Source organism: Cydia splendana, chromosome 7, assembly GCF_910591565.1.
Source record: "Cydia splendana chromosome 7, ilCydSple1.2, whole genome shotgun sequence".
Taxonomy (NCBI): domain Eukaryota; kingdom Metazoa; phylum Arthropoda; class Insecta; order Lepidoptera; family Tortricidae; genus Cydia; species Cydia splendana.
The window spans coordinates 7,325,339-7,337,952 of record NC_085966.1 but is presented as its reverse complement, the minus strand read 5'-3'; the positions used below and the strand labels follow the sequence as shown (position 1 = coordinate 7,337,952).

Genomic DNA, 12,614 nt, shown 5'->3' with positions numbered 1-12,614 from the left:
GCAACGGACAATCAACGGTTTTTAAAAGTTGTAATACGGTGCTACCAGGCCGATTAATTATTACGTCGTCAAAATTATTTAAAAATACTTTTTCTAACCCTTCAATATAATTATTAAACGTTTCAGGTGGGACCTTTAAAAAGATGAATTTTTATTATAGGCCTTTTCCTTTGTTTTTTCGACTTTTCACCCATCTACTGCACAATAATTACGTGGTTTCGGCATTTCGAAGCATAAGCGCGGGAAACGCGCGGTGCAATGCGGTGCGAGCGCTGAGGCGGGCGTTCGGCGGCCCTCTGTCGGTTGTATCGTCCAGGGCTGTTTCACTTAGAACTACCAATATGAAGTATGGGGGGGTCTGTCTTGTCAATTATCTAGAGATGTCGCCGGTAACGGCAACAATTTTACCCCTCACCCACTTGTTTTATTTCCTGGTGCAACATTTCACGGTGCTCAGCGTTTAGTTATACGCAGAAAAAAAGCGGTGCGGTTAGTCTGTTACGGCTATCAGTATTTATGGTCTGTAAAAACGCGGAAAATTTAAAAAATATAAGCGGGATGGGTTATCGTCCCATAGACAATCAGAATTTCGCGTCTTTTTCTACTGACACAGTTGTTTGACCGGCTATACTTTTGTTATTTTTGCTACATAAAATCATATTGTACTGGCATAATGTCACTGCAATGAAATAAAAAAATACCTAAACTGTCTTTCAATTGTCTTTTTGACTTTTTACTAGGTAACCTGATTTTCAAAACAAACATTTCTGAATATCGTGACTCGTGTCTTGATTTTTAGTTTTACGGCCAACTCGGCGGCCTAGATAATGGCCGCATCTGAAAAACTTTGCTGCGTTCGGGGATGCAGCAACTCTCGTAAGTAAAATATCGAGCGGGAAAATTTAAAATGATAGTGCTAACCGGCCTGTATCGGCCCGGCGTGCGACCATGATGTGTTTTTCTGTATTTATTTGTAAACTGTCGATGTATAATAATCGCTCACGCTGATTAGTACATGCGAAATGGATTCTAAAGCGTATTTTTAATATGCAAGCTATAATACATGTCAAAGAATTGTCATCATAACATGATATAATATTTATAATTCATGCTATTTTCCCGTTAGTTTTGCCTAAAACACTACTAGAGTTAGACCAAAAGAAGTCTGCAACGATTTTGATAGCACACGCAGTGCAAGTTTGACGTTTAAAATAACACTTGCACAGCGTGTGCTATGTAAATCGTTGCAGACTTTTCTTAGGTCTAACTTTACACTCAAGTCTAAACCATGAATCTAGTACCTATAACTGGATCAGGCATGAGGGGTGGGGGATATGACCGAATGGGAGAGTTTTATGTATCTTTCAGTAGGAGTAGCAGAGAAAGCGCTAATTGTTTGTCCTTGTCGCAGTATCACATTTTTATTCCCCAGCGTAAATTTAGTATGCTTTATGGTGGGCAACAAACCAATTCGCATTGCTTATGTTCTGTCCCTCACGGACGCACGCGTATAGCACATCATATATTAAGATCATCTATGCTCTAATCCAGGGCTCTCCAAACCCCAACCCGCGACGCGTTCCAATGACAAAGCATCCGGCAGCGGGAGCCCTGCTCCAGGGGTTCAGGCCTAACAGCAGAGCAACCAGATACACCTCACCTGACTCCAATGACCTGGAACCGGATGAGAACCAATTTAGCGGTCAAGGTACAACAAATAATCTATATCTATCATCATCATCATCATTTCAGCCTATATACGTCCCACTGCTGGGCACAGGCCTCCTCTCATACGCGAGAGGGCTTGGGCTATAGTCCCCACGCTAGCCCAATGCGGATTGGGGACTTCACATACACCTTTGAATTTCTTCGCAGATGTATGCAGGTTTCCTCACGATGTTTTCCTTCACCGAAAAGCTAGTGGTAAATATCAAATGATATTTCGTACATAAGTTCCGAAAAACTCATTGGTACGAGCCAGGATTTGAACCCGCGACCTCCGGATTAAAAGTCGGACGTCATATCCACTCGGCTACCACCGCTCATCTCAATCTATATCTATAGTTGACCCAAACCAAACGGACGACCGGGGTCGTAAAACTTCTCATACACGCTCGCATGATTGAAGGTGGGGTGAGAGAGATAGAGATATGATCCCAGTCGTCCGTTTGGTTTGGGTCTAATATAGCCTATGTGTACTTACTTGTACAAAACAGTGTGTAGTATCAATGTGTGAATGCGTTGAATTTGCTATAGTAGATAGGTAGGTAGGTAGGTACCTACTAAAGCAAATTGTGTTTGTTTACACAACGTGTATTTTGAATTAGAACTTAGTTGTACTTATTAATAAATTATTGCTTACCCTGTAAGACTGTTTTCCCGAAGAAGGTCGTAAGTGCTATAGATCCCGATGGCGCTTATAGATTGTTCCTCGTAAAAAGACGGGACATTTGTATAGGTATATTTAATTAGACTCAAATCTTTAATCGACAAACGCCAAACGATAAAAAGAAATGTATCGGGGTGATAGATGCTGCGAAAAGTCACGCACTATTTAAGTTTCGATTGGCGTTTTCTATCAACTATTGTGATCTTGGCACCCTGGGCATTCCACTGTTATGTGTGATGAGCAAGAAAAAAATTATAATTCTTCAAGTAAGAGGTTCCCAATTTTTTTAATTTGGGTTCTGTACCCAAAGGGTAAAAACGGGACTCTATTACTAAGACTCCGCTGTCCGTCCTTCTGTCCGTCTGTCTGTCTGTCTATCTGTCTGTCTGCCTGTCTGTCTGTCTGTCTGTCTGTCTGTCTGTCTGTCTGTCTGTCTGCCTGTCTGTCTGTCTGTCTGTCTGTCTATCTGTCTGTCTGTCTGTCTGTCTGTCTGTCTGTCTGTCTGTCTGTCTGTCTGTCTGTCTGTCTGTCAACAGGCAATAACTCATGAACCGTGATAGCTAGACAGTTGAAATTGTCAGATAATGTATTTCTGTCGCCGCTATAACAACAAATACCAAAAACAAAATAAAATAAATATTTATGTAGGGCGCCCATACAACAATAGTGATTTTTTTGCCATTTTTTTACATATTAAAACGCTTACGCCGCGCTCACGCCCCGCCCGGAAAACGCGCCTGTGTGACGGAACCTTTAAGTAGATGCTCACATAACGCTCATGCTCATACTTTACATACATTACTACCTGCGCCAGCTATCGGATGCCCTATGTCATTCATACAATTTTGTTAATTAAGTTAACTTAGGTAGATACAGCTAATAGGTTAGTAGGTAACGATGCGAGTTGGGTTATAAAGTTCAATAGTTATTATGGGTTAGCTTAGGTTTAGTTTTATTTATAGTTAAGTTTATTGCAATCACATTTATAACACCACAAGGATTGGTATAAGTACAGGCGCTATTTATAAGAAAGGCACTGCCATCGGAAGTTTAACTTCAGAAAGAAATGTAGGCTTTATTGTGATAAGATTTTTTTACGATATTTTTCCTCATCGAAGATGATCAGATCGTAAATATCCCTGTCCCAAAATGTGATAATGAAACTGGAAATCTTTAAAGGAACCGCGGTTCACGTGATCGTTCAGTGATATTTCGTTACTACCGGTCTATATTAACAGTAGGTAGGTATAGGTACTTGAACACTATGAAGTTCCAGGACCTGAGTGATGACCTGACGTACGTGACACGCTCTAGAGACGCTTACCAAAGCCGGGCGCCTTCGGCGCCCTCATACTCAGCTCATAGCGTCGGGCGTACGAGGCCCGCTGTATGCATTCCAGCCGGTCCTGATGTTCATGCATGATTTATGATGGCGTGCATATCCAAATCCATGCCATTATTGCAGCTTTCTAGCACTAACGATCACGGAGGTAAAGTATAAAGTATACAGTTTGTCAAAATCCATTTTTGATGATGGGATCGATGAGGAAATGAGGGAACTCTTTAAATATTATAGGCTTACATTTAGTGATTTTTATTATTGTACAAAAAGTAACATAAAACAAGAAAAAACACACATCATTTGTACAAATGCGAACATACTCGTATATCTCTTTCAGGGATCTTTCCAGTTAATCTTAATGGTGTAATGTTGGCCCACGATGGGAACATAAGAAAATCAAGAAAGTGCGATAAGTGCAGGGGGGCAATTTCAACTGCGGGAAATTTCAACTAATGGAAATATAGGGTCATTGCGCTAGTTTTCGTCCGTGCTCTAGTTTTCGTCCACTTGACAGAAAAGCAAATAATAATATATATGTATTTGATTTTTAATTTTCTAAATGCGAAATATCATTTTTATGTAGACAGATATATTGTTTTGACATTAAGGATTGCAATACGTACAAATTTGTGCACTAATGTAGGTTTATATTCAAATTTCATCAAGTGGACGAAAACTAGATCTGGACGAAAACTAACACACCTACCCTATTCCATGTTTTACATTATTAACTACAGTGCTTATTATTATTATTTTACATTATGAACTATCAAACTCTGACTTCAGTGTCTGAGGTATGTTCATATGGGGGTTAGTTTTAGATGGTTTTAGTTAGTTGAGCACACAGACAAAACATCCTCCAGACTTAGCATAGTCGCGCTACCCCCTCTGCCACGCATACGGTAATTTTACTCCATGTTCGAGTCGAAAGTGTCTTTGAACGGACCAATCACGGCACGGGACTTTGCTCACCTCGTCCCGCGCACCCCCGCATTTTTAACCGACTTCCTTGGCATCATCGGTTGCATGAAATAATTGCTCTGAACTCGGTCTAGAGAATTCCTAGTCTATGGTTGAGCACAAACCATTTCGTATTTAGGTGGCGCACCGCAGTCCAGCATATCTAGAGTCTTCAAAAGGCGAGTGGGCGGACAGGAGGACGCCGACACCGACCGGTCGGGACGCAGTACGGCAGTACGGCGAAATCAGCAGGGAACAGTTCCGAATCATGTACGAATCATCGTCATAATTATTATTGTAGCTTTGGCTTACAAGGAAGGGTACCCAACTCGTCAGCTCCGATTTGATTAATTTTTATATATGTTATAGAGTAGTCTAAAATAACGGACACGTATTTTTTTTTAGCTGCCCATAAGTACTCAACTTCCTGGGAGAAATTGGCCTCCAAAGTACTGAAAAGTGACAAAACGCTCTAACTCCTGAGTTTTGTTCAAGCAAATTTCTAGTTAATTACTGGTTTGAATATATGTTGAAGAACATGAAAAAATAATGGACACGTGTTTTGCTATTTGGGCTCAAATTCATATTTTACAAAAAAAACACACTTCAAAATTTCATACTTGTCATCGTTTCACGCGCTTCACTTCAATACCGTGTGTTCACTTCGCCCGCCCGGCGCCGCCAACACGTTGCCGCGCGCCTAACAGGGTATTCAAATATTTCAAATGTACACTTTTAGGATCTTTGATGTTTCAAAATATGCTAGGACTTAATGTCCAAACCGGTTTACAACCATGATAACATTGATAACATTTTCTTCACTACCGGGAAGTTTTTAGTTTTCATGATAAAAAAAACGAAAAGATAACTAACGTGAAGTTCGAGTGAAAGGATAAGAATTATGAAACTTTGAAGTGTGTTTTTTTTTGTAAAATATGAGTTTGAGTCGAAATAACAAAACACGTGTCCAGTATTTTTTCATGTTCTGTAACGTATATGCAAACCAGTAGGTAATTAACTTGAAATTTGCTTGAATAAAACTCTCTACAGAAGTTAGAGCGTTTTGTCACTTTTCAGTACTTTGGAGGCCAATTTCTCCCAGGAAGTTGAGTATGGGCAGCTAAACAAAACACGTGTCCGTTATTTTAGACTACTCTATAACATATATAAAAATTAATCAAATCGGAGCTGACGAGTTGGGTACCCTTCCTTGTTAGAAAACAGCGTTTTATATTAATTGTAACAGTTTTTGTAAAAAGGATCTAGTATTTAAAAAGTGGGCTAGGTAAGGCACTATATGGGCCTTACATGGGTCATTAGTTACCTAAATATACTCCGGTAAACCAGCTTTGTTATTAGCAGCAGTAGAACAAGGCGACAAATTTGAAAAATTTAGAATTCCATACAAATTTCCAATTTCGCGCTTTTTTTTACTGCCAAAGTTGGTTTGGCTTAGTATAGTTAAGGCATCAATCAAATTAATAAAACCGATAGACTACAGTAAGTTTAAATACCTACCTACTTATAACATAAGACAAGCCCCGAGCAAATCTGCTTTTAAGAGGATGCTGCATAAACATCTGCTGAAACAAGAGTATGAGTAGGTAGTATCCATCGTAATATATTAGTATGTATGTGAGAATTATGTAGTAGTATATTCATTGTATATATTTTATTATTTTTATCTGTGTATTGTATATGTAGTTTATTATGTTTTTCAGTTGTTTGCAATAGTTCCTAATTGAATTCTCTTACTCTTCTTCTTGCACCATTTTTACTACATCTCTGTTTAGCCCTATGGTTGACTGGTAGAGAATGCCTTTAGGCATTAAGTCCGCCATTTGTACATTTTATTTGTATTTTGTGCAATAAAGTTTAAATAAATAAATAAATAAAATAATAACCGTAATACCTATCATAAAAGTAGGTACGAAAATAGATTAGAAGTTTGTTAGTAATAATACCTGCTTAAGTTAGTTTGGTACCTAGTAATTTGTAAAGATAGATAAAGCAAATGAGAAATAGTCCTTAAATATAACGGAATAACCAGTTAATTTGTTACCTAATGAAAATATGTAAGATAACTTGCTGTGCTTGTATATAGGCGGTATCTGTACCTATGAGGTGAACAACAAACAAAGTGTCAGACAATCGATTCTGGAGTGGTGGATAACGTGAGAAAGAAGAAGAATAATGCAATCAAGTCAAATTGAGATCATAGTACCTAGGCCTAGCACAGGACGGATACGACAACAGCATCTCGCCTCGCTCGCGAGACAAGACTACCCGTCTTTTTCAAATTAAGTACTTATGTATTTATATAAATAGGTTGAAGCGAGACACAGCGATCGGACCTTTCGTTTCCATCTATGGTTGTCGCTGCCGTCGTCGCCAGTCGCTCAATGACGTGGTCGAGCCGTAAGTCCTTTATGCCAATTTCCGCATTATAAAAATTTCCAAAATTTGGATCGATAAAAAAAACTACTAATCCAGTAAACTTGTCGAATTTTGTAACGTGGCTCTTCTGCGTCAAATCCGGTAATAGTTATATAGAGGTTCACAATTCCTTTATTTAGTTTCGTTTATATATAGCCTATAGCCCTTTTCGATCGACCGAGCAAAGCAAAGCAAAGTTCTTACATTCAACTTGGAACTCACGGGCCACACGGCTGGCTGCACTTTCGCCTTGGATTTTATCAACGATCGGCCAAATGTCGCAGGTAGTAACGTGAAATCCAACATTTGACTAAATGTGTAAACCTGCAAATTCCAGAGGGAGTAATACTACCGACGCCAGTCCACCTGTGGCTCCGGAGAGCACACAGTACTGCCCTGCTGATCCTGGCCGTCCTGGGACGCGGCGCCTGTGACGTCCCACCGAGACCTACGCGCACACTCCACCACAGCGCCGCGCCGTGCAGAGAACGTGCCACTCTTTTTAACCAGGTCACATCAATTGGCTAATACCTTAATAATAAAACAAGTAATAAAATTAAGAAACTAAAACTGAAAATTACAAAATAACTTTTACACAATACACAATATCCAACTTTCAAAAATGCTAGAAAGATCTTAGGGAGCGACTACTAGTTACACTTTAAGACTTGACTTTGGTTTAATTTCTAGGCTCTTCTAGCTCCATAACACCTTCATCGAATCTGTAGGTACGGTCATCCAAGAAAGTGATCTACCACTTTTCGACTCTATCAATCAGATGATAGAGTCGAAAAGTGGTAGACCACTTTCTTGGCTGACTGTACATAGGCAGGGTAGGTGGACTGTTGTTTGATCAGCCTAATCCAAAGGATTAAATAATAAATATTATATGACAATAATTACACAGATCGACATAGTTCCACAGTAAGCTCAATGAGGCTTGTGTTGTGGGTACTAGACCACGATATATATAATATACACAAATATATACCTATATAAATACTTATATACTTACATAGAAACATCCATAACTCAGGAACAAATATGCATTATTGCGATCGGTTAAGTTTTCTTACTATTAAGTTATTCCTTATCGAAGAGATCGTAAACCATTGTACTGATGTGACTTTAAACCCTGACGATGGAACTGGAACTGTTTAAAGGAAACGTGGCCGTCATTTCAGGCCGTGCTGGCGAATCGAACGATCACAGTGATAAGCATATACATCGGATTCTAGGGGGCAAATTGTATGACGGGATCCCTATCCGTCATACAATTTGCCCCCTAGAATCCGATGTTTGGTGATAAGTGTACCTAACTTTGCTATCAAGATCTATAAGTACTTACTTTTTAGATTTTTTACACACATTTCAAAGAAAATTTATTTATTTAATTCCACGCAAACGAAGTTGTGGGCGGCAGGTAAGTAGTCCGACATAATTATAGGCTATTATAGTAAAATATTTTTTAAGAAATATGTAGGGCCATCTCATCCATTACCATCAGCCACCCAACATTATAACATAACACAGACATCATCCAGGCGTCACTAGGCTGCTGAGGAAAGAAAATAGAATAGTACGTTTTGGAAAATAATGAAACAATTCGTCTCTGTACTATACGAGTATACGTATTAAAATTAAAAGTCTCGGGGATCGAACTCAGATACTTTGCGAACAATTAGTGCCAAGCCAAAACATACGCTCGATCGTACCTCTAAGCTAAACCGAAAAAGTGGCAGATTATGATGTTGACTCCACGGTAGACATTATAAGTAATATGGGACTGGTCATCATTATCCCAAGAAAAATCGAAGAAATACAGGAGAATCCCAATTTGTAATTGCAATTTGTCTAAATTCCAATTTGTAATAGCACAGCATGGCCGTGAGCTCCATTCCCAGTAAATAAAAAGTTAAAAACCATGATTACGCGAAGCAGAATTTTGACTGCACGAAACAGCGACATCTACGTGTAAACTTATCTAAATGTACGGATATTTGTTCAACTTTCAATTGTAATTTATATATAAGATACCTATTTATATTCAATTGTAATTTATTTTTGTTTTTGTACATAAGGCCGTAGGCCCGACGTGAGGTTGTCAAGACACTTTTCCTATTGGGTCGTGTTTAAGCTCCAACTTTCCCCCTCTCGTGTGACGCTTCGGGCCTTCAACCCTACGCGGAACTTCGGCCTTCGGCCTTCGCGAGCCTCGACAATACTTAACTTTGAGTGTATACCCTAAAAATCTACCGATCACTACCTGGTAGGTACATACCTCTGTACCTGTATTCTTTTTGTATGATGGACTTTTAAAATTACAGGTGAGCCCCATGTTTCCAACCAACAAGACAAACGAAAGAGACTGCAGGCTACACAAGTACTACTATTGGATATCTAGCAGGTCAGCTAAATTCAATTAAAGAGAATTATGAATTTGTCACTCTAAATACGCCGTAATGGGAGTAAACGAGAAAGATGCCCGCAATTTGCAAACTTCGGTGTTCGCGGTAGACCCCCAGCGCTGATTTAAATATCGTTTTAAGTAGATAATTTATAATCCATGCATTAGTCGTCCTACGTCTTGAAATATATTTTTCATTAAATAGCTTTATTTTTCCACTTTGAGCTATGTGAAGTAAAATCTGCTTGAGTGTTTGATTACAGTCAACAAAATAGGTATATCTATTCATGCACCGCAATATAACAGCGATAGGTACAGGAATTGCGAACTTGTGTTAATTAAGACGAAACAGGAGCTGAGTTTTAAATATTTTAGGTAAATATACCCGTCTCGCTAACGGAAGCGGCTCCTTAATTAAACTAGTGCGATAAGGACAAGGCGAAAAATCCTGCGTAAAAATCTCAAAAATGGAGGTTTCGTACTCGACTGTTTCCTCCTCCAAAACTTAACCAATCGTAACCAAATTTGGAAATCTAAATAATTATGAAATTATCTGTGTTGGACCGTTTTGATTTTTTGGCTAATTGATGTCAGTTTTGAATACTAGGCCTCTCATTGCGGCATAGTCAATGAGGCCATTTTTGAAGGGCTCTAGCGCCTTAGAAAACAAAAATATCAAAAAAAGCAAAACGGTCCGACACAGATATTGACAATATTAATCTGTGTTGAAAAAATCATTGCTCTAGCATCGAAACCCATGGAGCAAACAGTCGAGTACGTTTGTATGGAGAAATGACCACTCCTGTTGGCTCTTAAGCCATTCAATACACACTCGTGTGTAAATTTATGTTTAAAATATCTGGGAGACCAAGCTTAGCTCGGAAAATATATAATAATCTCAAAAATCCGCGTTTTCCCAGATATAAGACCTAGTAGCTAGATCGACTTTTCGCCCCCGAAAACCCCCATATAGCAAATTTCATCGAAATCGTTAGAGCCGTTTCCGAAATAAATAACAAGAATTGCTCGTTTAAAGGTATAAAATAAGATAAGATAAGATACCGCCCATTAATTTCTATATTTTTTTTGTAAATACATAATTTACATCGCGGTCGGGGATCGAACGTACGACACGGGTTTAGTTATTCATTTTGAAATCTTTTACAAGCTTTTATTTAGTTTCACCTGTCCCGTTGTCTGTAATCAAATCTTGCAAGTTAAATTTGATCTCCACTTCCCGGTGTCCGATTGAGCTGAAATTTTTCATGCATGTATAAATCGGATGACAATGCAATATTATGGTACCATCGAGCTGATCTGATGATGGAGAATTTAAAAATAAGTTACGGCAAGTATGTAACAATTATGAATCTAATACGATCATTTATATTCTTCTACTTTCATAAGTAATAGCAAAATAGTTACTGATTTTTAAAACGCGCTTTTCAATTAAAAGACATGTCAAGATCGCTTACCTTCTTTCAAGTTCTTTCTAATGCTAAAAAAAACGAACTATAACAATTAGTAAAGAACATTATTTATTTAGCTGAAGCATATTTTTTTAATCTTGTTAAAACTAAAAAAGGATACAAATTGCAATCAAAATTACAAATAAAAATTAAACACAAAAAGTTCACCTTTCCTGGGAATCGAACTCAAGTCACTTATGCGATCACACTTTCTGACGAAGCAAAATGCCAGCAATATGACTGTAAATGAGGGCTAGCGTTTCTTTGCTCACCAGTTGGCGCCACTGTTGATGGTGGTCCAGAAAAACAGAAGATATCAAAATTTTTACATGCTTATTTTTCTAAATGCATATAAGTATTTTAGTTGGCACTTTTTTTATAAGTACCACTAATATTTATTGAGCTATAGCTATGGTTTACCATGATTACAATCAAAGATTTATCACAATTATGAATAAGGAGTGAAAAAAGCGATAATTAAATGAATAAGGAGTGAAAAAAGCGATAATTAAAAGCTTGAAACCCCCAAAACTTCTATACATTTGACATTTTGAAAGATAATCCATCCATCTACAATAGCGCGGGTTTACTTATTAATTTTGAAATAAATATATTTTAAAATAAACACAAAAAGTTCACCTTTCCTGGGAATCGAACTCAGGTCATATGCGTTCACACTTTCTTCCGAAGCAAAATGCCAGCAATATGACTGTAAATTAATCAAGTTGTTTTTAGAATTTTTAGGTTATTACAATAGTTACATAATGTTTTAAAACTCAATAAAATTTTCTTTGTTGCTTTTTTTTTTCAGAACACAAGAAGAGTCTCAAGGCTGCAGGAGTGCACTTAAACAGCGGACGATTTATAAATAGTTACGAAAAGAAGGTACTTAGTTCCAAAAGCTGCAGAACAATGTTACGGGCTGTGACTCCAATCTCAGGCGGTTGGTAAAGAACTTGTGCGGTAGTTTTCTAATAGAAGGCAACTGAACTTTGGGACTAAAACTAATTAAAAAATATTATACTTTTCTCAGTGAACATAATAAAAATGACCTTGATCCAGGCAGCCTACGGACTGGGTCAGTTAGTAACTTCTTACCAATCGCCTCAGGCCTCTCACTAAAGTCCAAGAAGCAGCGAGCAGGAGGGACCGAAAGTCAATGAGTAAATTTTTCACTCGACGACTATTTAAGGCACATCACACACTACCTGAATCAGTACCTAATAGTCAAATGGCACCTGTCTTTTTGTATAATACCGGTTATTACATCTAACCGGGGCCCAGGGTACTCTTTGTAGGAAGGCCGGTCAACGGTTGCTATACCATCCCAGTAAGCATTCTTACAGCAGTTTTCCGTTATACTTAATATCTAATAATACGTAACCCTTCGTATGCCTTTGTTAAACATTTGCTACTGATTTAATAACCTACTGATATGAATGAAAATTGTAAATTACAGTCCAAATTGTGTGGTACGTACTACCACGTACACGGGACAAGGCATACGAAATTTTAAGAGGAAATAGGACAGCCGCTTCAAACAAACGTAGTCCCCATTTTGCTCTCAGGATATTGACATTATGGAAAATTATTTTTACATATTTTAATTTA

At 38.1% G+C, this 12,614-nt stretch overlaps 1 protein-coding gene across 2 annotated transcripts; it reads left to right on the top strand.

The window, feature by feature from the left end:
- Positions 1-735: 735 nt before the first annotated feature.
- On the top strand, positions 736-12,271 carry LOC134792101 (uncharacterized). 2 transcript variants are annotated; one of them, XM_063763289.1, is made up of 7 exons: positions 736-876; positions 1,552-1,708; positions 4,831-4,961; positions 7,020-7,109; positions 7,465-7,637; positions 9,455-9,534; positions 11,815-12,271. In XM_063763289.1, the coding sequence occupies exons 2-5, from the start codon at positions 1,670-1,672 to the stop codon at positions 7,559-7,561; spliced, it is 357 nt and encodes a 118-aa protein (XP_063619359.1). In that variant the 5' UTR covers positions 736-876; positions 1,552-1,669; the 3' UTR covers positions 7,562-7,637; positions 9,455-9,534; positions 11,815-12,271. The 2 variants fall into 2 exon arrangements, with proteins under 2 accessions (XP_063619359.1, XP_063619361.1); XM_063763291.1 differs by lacking the exon at positions 7,020-7,109.
- The last annotated feature ends 343 nt before the right edge of the window (positions 12,272-12,614 follow it).

Bases quoted from the DNA above. Each gene is read 5' to 3' on its own strand.
- LOC134792101 (XM_063763289.1), top strand. From the start codon at position 1,670: ATGACCTGGAACCGGATGAGAACCAATTTAGCGGTCAAG. The intron at 4,962-7,019 runs GTACGAATCATC...TTATATAAATAG, and splicing joins AGGGAACAGTTCCGAATCAT to GTTGAAGCGAGACACAGCGA. The intron at 7,110-7,464 runs GTAAGTCCTTTA...TGCAAATTCCAG, and splicing joins CTCAATGACGTGGTCGAGCC to AGGGAGTAATACTACCGACG.